Source organism: Entelurus aequoreus, linkage group LG27, assembly GCF_033978785.1.
Source record: "Entelurus aequoreus isolate RoL-2023_Sb linkage group LG27, RoL_Eaeq_v1.1, whole genome shotgun sequence".
Lineage (NCBI taxonomy): Eukaryota > Metazoa > Chordata > Actinopteri > Syngnathiformes > Syngnathidae > Entelurus > Entelurus aequoreus.
In genome coordinates, this window is record NC_084757.1 from 3,002,202 (window position 1) to 3,014,869 (window position 12,668).

General features: G+C 39.6%; 2 protein-coding genes across 2 annotated transcripts in view; both read left to right on the forward strand.

Moving 5' to 3' along the window:
* LOC133644199 (tumor protein p63-regulated gene 1-like protein) overlaps positions 1-5,257 on the forward strand; it is a 77,350-nt gene extending 72,093 nt beyond the window's left edge. The window contains exon 5 of the mRNA XM_062038545.1: positions 4,136-5,257. Coding sequence (XP_061894529.1) covers positions 4,136-4,330 — 195 coding nt within the window. The 3' untranslated portion in view covers positions 4,331-5,257. The remainder of the gene's footprint in view (positions 1-4,135) is intronic.
* Positions 1-12,668, forward strand: part of LOC133644195 (tumor protein 63-like) — a 498,490-nt gene that overhangs the window by 272,358 nt on the left and 213,464 nt on the right. The gene's annotated exons all lie outside the window — the stretch shown is intronic.

Here is a 12,668-nt window from a genome sequence, read left to right on the forward strand (position 1 = left end):
TACACACAGGAAAACAGCAAAAAAGTCCAAATAAGTCAGGGTGTGATGTGACAGGTGGTGACAGTACACCTACTTTGAGACAAGAGCTATATTGATGCATGCTTGGTTATGCTTTAAAGCAGTGGTCCCCAACCTTTTTGTAGCTGCGGACCGGTCAACGCTTGAAAATTTGTCCCACCCACCAGTGGGGGGGGGGGGTAGTATTTTTAATTTTTTTTTTTTATTTTTATTTTTTTTTATTAATTTTAAATTATTATTATTATTTTTTTTATTTTTTTTACATAAATAAATACAATCATGTGTGCTTACGGACTGTATCCCTGCAGGCTGTATTGATCTATATTGATATATAATGTGTATATTGTGTTTTTTATATTGATTTCATTAAAAAAAAAAAAAAAAGTTAAATTTTTTTTTTTTAATTCTTGTGCGGCCCGGTAGCAATCGGTCCGCGGACCGGTACCGGGCCGCGACCCGGTGGTTGGGGACCACTGCTTTAAAGTCATATCCAACAATTGCGACAACCACTTTTTATTGTCAATTGAGTTTCGTTTTTTAATTATTTCTACTGGTGGTGTGCCTCTGCATTTTTTCAACGCAAAAAATGTGCCCTGGCTGAAAAAAGGTTGAAAAACACTGATGTAGACCACAAGGAAGTGTTTTAAAATGAGAACAAATTCATAATATAACTCCTTTAAGAAGCGGAGTTACGATGCCACTAACAGATCCTTCCAAATTATTTTGTGGCTGCCCGCACAAATAAATGAATATGTTAAGACTAGAATGTATAAACCTGTGACACTTGGTAGACCTACCAAGACACATTTAGAACAAAACTTTTGTACTCCATCATTAACTTTAATAATTCATTCTTAAAGCCTTACTGAAGAACTTTCAGTTTTGGTTGATTTTGGCGGCGCCAGTGGACGAAAGCGGTAGTGTTTTGCCAGAAGAAGACCACATTCCCCACGAGGACTAGCGCATGTAGTGTCATACTGGCATGATAATATTGGCACACATTATGTCTGTAAAGGCTATGCTGATGTTAATCAAGAAATGATCTTAGATTAGCGCTACAAACATGACGCTACTGCCGAGAATGTATCGGGGCAGATGTTTGGAGAGTTTTTGGGAAGGAAGTCGTAGTGAAACTATGGTGAATATTTATTGTCATCACACAAATTTCCAATTGCTAACATAAGGGTTTTGATTTTACTTACTAGTTTAGCAGCAACAGAGCCAAATATACCTCCTCATCTTTGAGATCACGCCAGCGAGTGAAAGCCAGGACAATGTTGATCCTGACTGTCCTTTTATCCGGGAAACCTCCCTTTTTCTTTTTTGTCTCCTCGGGCAAAACTTTTTGTTTCTTTGGTTTTTTTGCAGCTTCGGCCATGATAGCAGTAGTTGCATGTAGTTCTTCTTCTTCTTCTTCTTCTTCTTCTTCTTGTTTTTCTTCTTCTTCTTCTTCTTCTTTTTCTTCTTCTTGTTCTTGTTATTCTTCTTCTTCTTGTTCTTGTTCTTCTTGTTGTTGTTGTTGTTGTTGTTCTTCTTCTTCTTCTTCTGGTTCTTGTTCTTCTTGTTCTTGTTCTTCTTCTTCTTCTGGTTCTTGTTCTTCTTGTTCTTGTTCTTGTTCTTCTTGTTCTTGTTCTTCTTCTTCTTCTGGTTCTTGTTCTTCTTGTTCTTCTTCTTCTTCTTCTTCTTCTGGTTCTTGTTCTTCCTGTTCTTGTTCTGGTTCTTGTTCTTCTTGTTCTTGTTCTTCTTCTTGTTCTGGTTCTTGTTCTGGTTCTTGTTCTTCTTGTTCTTGTTCTTGTTCTTCTTGTTCTTGTTCTTCTTCTTCTTCTGGTTCTTGTTCTTCTTGTTCTTCTTCTTCTTCTTCTTCTTCTGGTTCTTGTTCTTCCTGTTCTTGTTCTTCTTCTTGTTCTTCTTCTTCTTGTTCTGGTTCTTGTTCTTGTTCTTCTTGTTCTTGTTCTTTTTGTTATTCTTGTTCTTCTTCTTCTTCTTCTTCTTCTTGTTTTTCTTCTTCTTCTTGTTCTTCTTCTTGTTCTTCTTCTTTTTGTTGTTCTTGTTCTTCTTCTTCTTCTTGTTGTTCTTGTTCTTCTTCTTCTTCTTGTTATTCTTCTTGTTCTTGTTCTTGTTCTTCTTCTTCTTGTTCTGGTTCTGGTTCTTGTTCTTGTTCTTGTTCTTCTTCTTCTTGTTGTTCTTCTTCTTCTTGTTATTCTTCTTGTTCTTGTTCTTCTTCTTCTTCTTCTTGTTCTGTTTCTGGTTCTGGTTCTGGTTCTTGTTATTCTTCTTCTTCTTCTTCTTCTTGTTCTTCTTCTTGTTCTTGTTCTGGTTCTTGTTCTTGTTGTTCTTCTTCTTCTTCTTGTTCTTCTTGTTCTTTTTGTTATTCTTGTTCTTGTTCTTCTTCTTGTTCTTTTTGTTATTCTTGTTCTTGTTCTTCTTCTTGTTGTTCTTCTTGTTCTTGTTCTTGTTCTTCTTCTTCTTCTTCTTCTTCTTCTTCTTCTTCTTCTTCTTGTTGTTCTTGTTCTTCTTCTTGCTCTTCTTCTTCTTGTTCTTGTTCTTCTTCTTGTTCTTCTTCTTGCTCTTCTTCTTCTTCTTCTTCTTCTTCTTGTTCTTGCTCTTCTTCTTGTTCTTGTTCTTCTTCTTCTTGTTCTTCTTGTTCCTGTTCTTCTTGTTCTTGTTCTTCTTCTTCTTCATGTTCTTGTTCTTGTTCTTCTTCTTCTTGTTCTTCTTGTTCCTGTTCTTCTTGTTCTTGTTCTTGTTCTTCTTCATGTTCTTGTTCTTCTTCTTCTTCTTCTTGTTCTTGTTCTTGTACTTGTTCTTGTTCTTGTTATTGTTCTTCTTCTTCTTCTTCTTCTGTTTTCAATTTTCTGCCGGCACGCAGGCGTTCGCATCGTCTTTTTAACGAAAGTCAGCACATTTGTATGTTTTTGTGTGGATCATTAAAGTTGCTAAGTGAAAGTGATACAGGCCACGACGGAGGTGTCATTCAACTAGCTGTAAGTCCATGTATCTTCCCAAAAGTTATGAAACTATTTTATCAAGGTTGAAAAGTAACTTAGTGTTACTTTAAATCTTGGAATATGCAAAGAAATCGCCCTAAGTCGTTGGATCCGGGTTTGTATAAATCTGCTTTTAGACAACCCTGCTAACAAAACACAATCTTTGGCTCAAAATATCATCTCCTCGCTGAAGGTCATTTGTGCACTGAAATGTTTCAAGACTTAGAAAGTCTTTTGTGCGATTGAAAGTCAAGCGTATTGCGGAGCGTTTACAGGAATTTCATCATTTCACTTCGCATGAAGAGGAGAGGAGAATTAAGCAACCACGGCGATGACACTTGAGCCGTGTCACAACATTTCATCGCGTTTGAAGCTGCAGGAAGGAGGAGTATGTGGAGGAATTTTAAGCGCAATCCTGGTCTGACCGAGACCTGAAAGTAGACCCTCAAGGACCAAAGACCTGGAGGCCCTTACTGAGAATGTTCATGAAAAAACGTATGTCGTGAAGGAGGAATGTGCCACGTGGGGAAAAAGACACCAGAACCTCAGCTTTAAGTCCCACCGCAGTGGTTCTTGGTGACTCAAGACAAGAACCTAAACCACAAGAGTGTGTTTATTAGACTTAGACTTCCTTTTTATTGTCATTCAAATTTGAACTTTACAGTACAGATAAGAACTAAATTTAGTTGCATTAGCTCATGGTAGTGCAGGATAAAAAATCAATAAGGTGCAGATATAAATAAATAGATTACTGTACAGATAAATATATTGCACTTTTGCATATGCATCCACAATTATGGATGTATGTTATATTGTCTTTATATTCCAGCCAGTTAATCCATTTTTGAGGGGATTATTATGATGCATTCAAGAGTCTTACAGCCTGAGGGAAGAAGCTGTTACAGAACCTGGAGGTTCTGCTACGGAGGCTGCAGAACCTCTTCCTAGAGTCCAGCAGTGAAAACAGTCCTTGGTGGGGGTGGGAGGAGTCTCTGCAGATTTTCTGATCCCTGGTCAGGCAGCGGCTTTTTGCCATCTCCTGGATAGGAGGAAGAGGAGTCCTGAATCATCCAGGGAGTGGTCTTTAATCCCAGTAAACCTATCTGACTCCCTGGCCATCTTGTCTACAGATTCAGAACTTCCGTGAGGAGCTCAAAGGAGCGGCGCAGAAAGCCCACAAGGTGAAGCCGGTCCCCGGGAAGGCCAATGGCGTTCTGGTCCTGAACCAGTCCATCCACATCCAAGCTTACGTGGGCCTCATGTCTTTCTTGGGGAACACCAACAAGCTGGGTTACTGCTTTGCTAGAGGAAACCTTGGCTTTTAGGGAATCTTTCACATGAGCATGGTCTCGCTTGGTGCTGTCAGCTCACTAACCCAATTTAGATGTTGATTAACCCTTGGCTATTTTCCAATGCTCCAAGAATCAAGCCATGACATCTTGGATGCGCTGCAAGCCTCTAATAATGTGCCGTATTCTCTTCAGCGTGACACTTGACTCATCTTCCTGCTTCTATGATAATCCCTCGCTCTCACAACACCACGCTTGTCTTCCTCCCTCGGTGTTTCTGTTCAAAGCTGCTTGGCGCCCCACGCAGCCACTAAGAGATGCACGTTTGTTACTGTTTGTATAGTTGGTTGTGTTTATTTTTACACAACTCATGCACTGGAGACGGCGCTATCTGTGGCGCAAACTTTAGGCTTTTAGGTTGGCTCCTGTCTGCTTTTTTGCGTTTATTAAACGATCATTCACGCGTTCATTTCATCTGGTATTGACTGTTGCAATTCTCTCTTCACTCTTTTCAACAAGTCAAGGCTAAAGAGACTTAAGACGGTACAAAATGCAGCTGCCAGACTTAAGACCGATGCACCCAGAACAGCCCATATCACCCCCATTTGATCCAGTCTTCATTGGCTTCCAGTCAAATTCAGTTTAAGATTTTAGTCCTGACGTTCCGTGCGTTGCATGGCGGGGTCCCTTGGTACATCACTGTGCCGAGGGAAATTATGCAACTTCACCTATGTGGTCCAAAAAATATATTATTTGCAAATCAATAATTATAATCTGCAAATAATGTGCCGTTGTCTGTTGTCTGTGCTGTATAGAGCTCGGCAGGGTAACCATGTACAACTCCATACCAGTAGGTGGCAGCAGGTAGTCCGTTGCTTTGTAGAAGCAGTGTTTCCCATAAACTGCCAAGATACCTGTGGCGGTGGGGGCGTGGCTATGGGCGTGGTCACCATGACATAATCGAGTAATTTGCATTATTTACTACAATGATATGATTTTCTCTAAAAAGGCTAAAAAAATGTATACTTACTAATTAATAACAGTTTTGTTTTAAACGTCCATCCATCCATCCATTTTACAATATAATTACAACACTTTATGTACATATTTATATACAGATTTGAACAATAAGTTATTCACTGAAATATATTTATTAATTGTGGTTCTTACAAAAAATATATCTTATAAAATATAAAAGCTAAAATGTCTCTTAAAGCTCTGCCCCTTTAATTAGTGCATACTAAATAATTTAACTTTAGCCTACTACTACAACCATATTATTTACCAGCAACATAAAGTGAAACAGAGGCAGAGGTGTCCTGCCACAGTCAGTAACAAATAAACAGAAATCAGTAGTGGTCAAATACAAATAAGGCAACTAGAGAAGTATCCTACACTTCTCTTTTGTAAAGTAAATGTGAACAGCCTATATGGGCATCTACATCAACTATATGATTTGCCTGAGAAGCTGGACAGTACAACAAAAAAAACATTTTTTTAATTATTTTTATTATTTTTTATTTGTGGCGGACGTAATTCTTTCGTGGCGGGCCGCCACAAATAAATGAATGTGTGGGAAACACTGAGAAGTCGGAACGCGTCGAGGATGGTTTGTCGTATTCCCAATATGCAGAGCACAGTTGGAGACAGCGTGCAGGTAAAAAGGTATGTTGCGCTTAAACCAAAAATGAACAAAAGGCAAGTCCCGCTAAGAAAAGTCACTGAAGCGTAGGGATGGCTATGCAAAACCAAAGTAAAACTGAACTGGCTACAAAGTAAACAAAAACAGAATGCTGGACGACAGCAAAGACTTACAGTGTGTGTCCGTACATGACATGACAATCGACAATGTCCCCACAAAGAAGGATAGCGTCCGCACAACTGAAATAGTCTTGTTTGCCAATACAAAGCAGGTCAGGCAATAGCACCCAAAGGAAGGCGTGAAGCTGCTACAGGAAAACGCCAACAAAACAGGAAGAGCCACAAAACAACAAACTAAAAAAAAGTAATTTTTGAACGTTTCTGCTGGTGGTGTGCCTCTGTATTTTTTCAATGAAAAAAATGTGCCTTGGCTCAAAAAAGGTTGAAAAACACCGTTCTAAATATCCCAAAAACTGGCATTCCAGGCTATAGCTCCCGGACTCTGGGTCAACTTGCACCAGTCCCTCCGTGATCTTAACTGCGTTGACACTTTTAAGAAACATTTGAAAACTTCTCTTTTTAGTAAAGCCTTTAGTTAATGCACCTTTTAACTATCATTTTTAATCCACTTTGTATCCTTATACGATGTTTCCCCTGTTGTTGACATTGAATTGTTGTTTTGCTTCACCTATGTTTTGTACAGCGCTTTGTGACTTTGTCTGTGAAAAGCGCTTTATAAATAAAATGTACTTACTTGAATACTTACTCAAATATAGTCTTTGTCCAAGGTACACTACCGTTCAAAAGTTTGGGGTCACATTGAAATGTCCTTATTTTTGAAGGAAAAGCACTGTACTTTTCAATGAAGATAACTTTAAGCTAGTCTTAACTTTAAAGAAATACACTCTATACATTGCTAATGTGGTAAATGACTATTCTAGCTGCAAATGTCTGCTTTTTGGTGCAATATCTACATAGGTGTATAGAGGCCCATTTCCAGCAACTATCACTCCAGTGTTCTAATGGTACAATGTGTTTGCTCATTGGCTCAGAAGGCTAATTGATGATTAGAAAACCCTTGTGCAATCATGTTCACACATCTGAAAACAGTTTAGCTCGTTACAGAAGCTACAAAACTGACCTTCCTTTGAGCAGATTGAGTTTCTGGAGCATCACATTTGTGGGGTCATTTAAACGCTCAAAATGGCCAGAAAAAGAGAACTTTCATCTGAAACTCCACAGTCTATTCTTGTTCTTAGAAATGAAGGCTCGAACACAAAATTGTTTGGGTGACCCCAAACTTTTGAACGGTAGTGTATGTTTCCTTATCATTTGCTTTAAAACGCCACATAGTCATAGTAAATGATTTCCAGGCCAAGGACCACCAAACTGAAGTAGAACAATTGGCCTTTTTCCACCAAAAGTTCCTGGAACTTTAGGTGCCTATAGAAGTGTGTAGTTTGTGTTTCCACCACACTTCACAGTTCAGGGTAGTTTATACAAATCAGACTGACGACGTCCAGGATATTTCTATACTGACACACAGAGTAGATAAACAGACAATAATAGGTCATATTAATTTTACTAAAGTGTAAGTAAATACAATACAAAGCTATACGATCGGTATGATTTAAAAACAAAGGCTTTATCCAAGTCGCCCCCTCAGTAAATAATGAATTCAAGAGGGTCAGGCGAGTCCTTATGGTTCATTTTAGCTGCAAATAACAATATACAGTCACGATCAAAAGTTTACATACACTTGTAAAGAACATCATGTCATGGCTGTTTTGAGTTTCCAATCATTTCTACAACTCTTATTTTTTTGTGATGTAGTGATTGGAGCACATACTTGTTGGTCACAAAAAACATTCATGAAGTTTTGCTGCTTTTATGAATTTATTATGGCTCTACTGAAAATGTGACTTGGTCAAAAGTATACATACAGCAATGTTAATATTTGCTTACATGTCCCTTGGCAAGTTGACCTGCAATAAGGCGCTTTTGGTAGCCATCCACAAGCTTCTGCTGGAATTTTTGACCACAAAATTGGTGCAGTTCAGCTAAATGTGTTGCTTTTCTGACATGGACTTGTTTCTTCAGCATTGTCCACACGTTTAAGTCAGGACTTTGGGAAGGCCATTCTAAAATCTTTATTCTAGCCTGATTTAGCCATTCCTTTACCACTTTTGAGGTGTGTTTGGGGTCATTGTCCTGTTGGAACACCCAACTGCGCCCAAGACCCAACCTCCGGGCTGATGATTTTAGCTTGTCCTGAAGAATTTGGAGGTAATCCTCCTTTTTCATCGTCCCATTTAAAGCACAAGTTCCATTGGCAGCAAAACAGGCCCAGAGCATAATACTACCACCACCATGCTTGACGGTTGGTGTGGTGTTCCTGGGATTACAGGCCTCACCTTTTCTCCTCCAAACATATTGCTGGGTATTGTGGCCAAACAGCTCCATTTTTGTTTCATCTGACCACAGAAGTTTCCTCCAGAAGGTCTCATCTTTGTCCATGTGATGTCAGATTCAAGTAAAATGTTTAAATCTGTTCCTGGATTATATTCGGACTGACATTGCATTTGTGTACAAATACGGAGGTATTTTCTTAAGCAAATTCTAATCATGCAAGCAAGTAATCCCCTGTACAAAACATGCACTTCAACTTTGATTGAAAAAGTAAAAAAAATCTTTGGCATGGATTAAAAAGTGTAAGAAGAGTAAATACAAGTGTGGTTAGGGCCCCAATTTAAACAAGAGTGGGCCTTGTTATAAATCAAAATAAACTGAAATTTTAAAAAAATGTCATCTTTAAAACTGATTAATTCAATCAATCAATCAAAGTTTACTTTCGTAGCCCTTAAACACAAATGTCTCAAAGGGCTGCACAAGCCACAACGACATCTGGGCAAGAAAAAACTCAACCTAATGGGCACAACGAGAAACCTTGGAAGGGACCACAGACCCCCTTGGGTGACCGGTTCAATGGATGCCGAGTGGATGAAGTTAAAGTGAGACTCCAGTTCATAGTTGATCTACTTTTATGTAGACAAGTCAGATGTCAATCAATCAATCAATGTTTATTTATGTAGCCCTAAATCACAAGTGTCTCAACGGGCTGCACAAGCGACAACAACATCCGCGGTACAGAGCCCACATAAGGGCAAGGAAAAACTCACAACCCCAATGGGACATCGATGTGAATGACTATGAGAAACCTTGGAGAGGACCGCATATGTGGGTAACCCCCCCCCCCCCCCCCCCTCTCTAAGGGAGACCGGATTCAATGGATGTCGGGTGGGTCTGACATAATATTGTGAAAGTCCAGTCCATAGTGAATCTAACATAATAGTGAGAGTCCAGTCCATAGTGGATCTAACACAATAGTGAGAGTCCAGTCCATAGTGGATCTAACATAATAGTGAGAGTCCAGTCCATAGTGGATCTAACATAATAGCGAGAGTCCAGTCCATAGTGAATCTAACATAATAGTGAGAGTCCAGTCCATAGTGGATCTAACATAATAGTGTGAGAGTCCAGTCCATAGTGGATCTAATATAATAGTGAGAGTCCAGTCCATAGTGGATCTAACATAATAGTGTGAGAGTCCAGTCCATAGTGGATCTAACATAATAGTGAGAGTCCAGTCCATAGTGGATCTAACACAATAGTGAGAGTCCAGTCCATAGTGGATCTAACATAATAGTGAGAGTCCAGTCCATAGTGGATCCAACATAATAGTGAGAGTCCAGTCCATAGTGAATCTAACATAATAGTGAGAGTCCAGTCCATAGTGGATCTAACATAATAGTGAGAGTCCAGTCCATAGTGGATCTAGCACAATAGTGAGAGTCCAGTCCATAGTGGATCTAACATAATAGTGAGAGTCCAGTCCATAGTGGATCTAACATAATAGTGAGAGTCCAGTCCATAGTGGATCTAACACAATAGTGAGAGTCCAGTCCATAGTGGATCTAACATAATAGTGAGAGTCCAGTCCATAGTGGATCTAACACAATAGTGAGAGTCCAGTCCATAGTGGATCTAACATAATAGTGAGAGTCCAGTCCATAGTGGATCTAACATAATAGTGAGAGTCCAGTCCATAGTGGATCTAACACAATAGTGAGAGTCCAGTCCATAGTGGATCTAACATAATAGTGAGAGTCCAGTCCATAGTGAATCTAACATAATAGTGAGAGTCCAGTCCATAGTGGATCTAACATAATAGTGAGAGTCCAGTCCATAGTGGATCTAACACAATAGTGAGAGTCCAGTCCATAGTGGATCTAACATAATAGTGAGAGTCCAGTCCATAGTGGATCTAACACAATAGTGAGAGTCCAGTCCATAGTGGATCTAACATAATAGTGAGAGTCCAGTCCATAGTGGATCTAACATAATAGTGAGAGTCCAGTCCATAGTGGATCTAACATAATAGTGAGAGTCCAGTCCATAGTGGATCTAACATAATAGTGAGAGTCCAGTCCATAGTGGATCTAACATAATAGTGTGAGAGTCCAGTCCATAGTGGGGCCAGCAGGAGACCATCTCGAGCGGAGACGGGTCAGCAGCGCAGAGATGTCCCCAACTGATTCGTAGTTGATCTACTTTTATGTAGACAAGTCAGATGTGTCACCCACTGATGCATAGAGCAGTGGTCCATTCAGGTTCCTGACTTGGAACAGGTAGCGCATCCTCCGTGCAAGCTGATCTGTGGGGGAAAAGCAGAAAAGAGAGACGGCAGATCAACTTGTCTACAAAGGGTCATATTTAAAAGCTGGGGTGTATACATGAGTCTTAAAATAGGACTAGCTACTGATTGTTGATGCCTTGCTTGTTTCCCATTATGATGACACTCAAACAACTTGGGAATTGTCATACTAGATTTATTTCCTGTTTCCAGCATTTTCAGCCCTGCAGAAGAGCAGAAACTTCTGAAGTGTGACTAAAATAGGGTGAAATAGAGCTCCAATGTCCTGATTGACAATGGAGACGAACCCAAGCCGCAGTAATAATTCTCTCTCAAGGCGTTGTCAGCAGGAAACAAGGTTAAGTAGCGAGTGTCGTCCAGCTGCTCTTCCACCAGGCAAAAGGTAAAGGTATGGAGTAAAGGTAAAGTTCAGCGCCTTCAGTATCACGTATCATACCCCTGGGGGCTTAGAAGGGGTTAACGTGTTTCCTCCCAGAGTGAGGACGTGTCTCTAATCTGGGATCAAGCTCCGCTCTGGCCTGGAGCGAAGCAGCTCGTCCATATTTCTGTTCCTGGGGTTGTAAAAGATGTTGAGAACGCAGGATTAACTGCAGCCATAAACATTGTTGTCCTTCAAGAAACCTCCTCTTCTCACATTTGGGCCAATGAACGGTTAAACCTTATTATATGTACACCGCATTTGATCTTTTTATCATCCTGACGCTAACTGGACAACTGGAGTTCTTAACCTCTTTGACCCAACTTTGCCACTATAGAGGTCCCACTCGAACATTAACACTGAGTTAGTAACTTACGCTTTATTTTAAAGGTATACTATAGTTATGTCTAACCTACTTACGGTTTGCAAATGATATGAAACCATGTTTTTACTAGACTAGCCAAGTACAAATAGAGGCATTTTAATCCTTACCCTCTAAACCAGACCTGGGCATTCTGCGGCCCGCGGGCCAATCATAAATTGCAAAATTGCATTTGAGAACGTGTCACTCTCCCGACGCACTGTAACGAGGCGGGTTGAGACCATCGCTGGAAACTTGGAGCTTCAGCTGAAGAACAGAACGGCCGACTTTGACTGTTTTTCGCTGGCTTTGGATGAGAGCTGCGATGTACGTGACACCGCCCAGCTGCTCATCTTCTTACGTGGGATAACTGCAGACTTTCAATTTACGGAGCAGCCGGCAGCCATGCAGTCAATTAAAGGGACAACCACAGGTAATGACTTGTTCACATAGGTAAATGCGTGTTTGGACATGTTAGGACTGAAATGGGTCAAGCTGGCAGGTGTGACAACAGATGGTTGTCCAAATCTGACGGGGAAAAATGTTGGACTTTTAAAGAGGGTGCAGGATAAAGTGACAGAAATTGACATTGCATTATACATCACAGTGTTTCCCATAAACTGCCAAGATACCTGCGGCGGTGGGGGCGTGGCTATGGGCGTGGTCACCATGACATCATCGAGTAATTTGCATAATTTACTACAATGATATGATTTTCTCTAAAAAGGCTCAAAAATGTATACTTACTAGGGCTGCAACTAACGATTAATTTGATAATCGATTAATCTGTCGATTATTACTTCGATTAATCGATTAATAGTCGGATAAAAGAGACAAATTACATTTCTATCCTATCCAGTATTTTATTGAAAAAAACAGCATGCTGGCACCATACTTATTTTGATTATTGTTTCTCAGCTGTTTGTACATGTTGCAGTTTATAAATAAAGGTTTATTTAAAAAAAAAAAAAACCTCTGCGCATGCGCATAGCATAGATCCAACGAATCGATGACTAAATTAATCGGCAACTATTTTAATCGATTTTAATCGATTAGTTGTTGCAGCCCTAATACTTACTAATTAATAATAACAGTTTTGTTAATTACAACACTTTATATACATATTTATATACAGATTTGAACAATAAGTTATTCACTGAAATATATGTATTAATTGTGGTTCTTACAAAAAATATATCTTATAAAATATAAAAGCTAAAATGTCTCTTAAAGCTCTGCC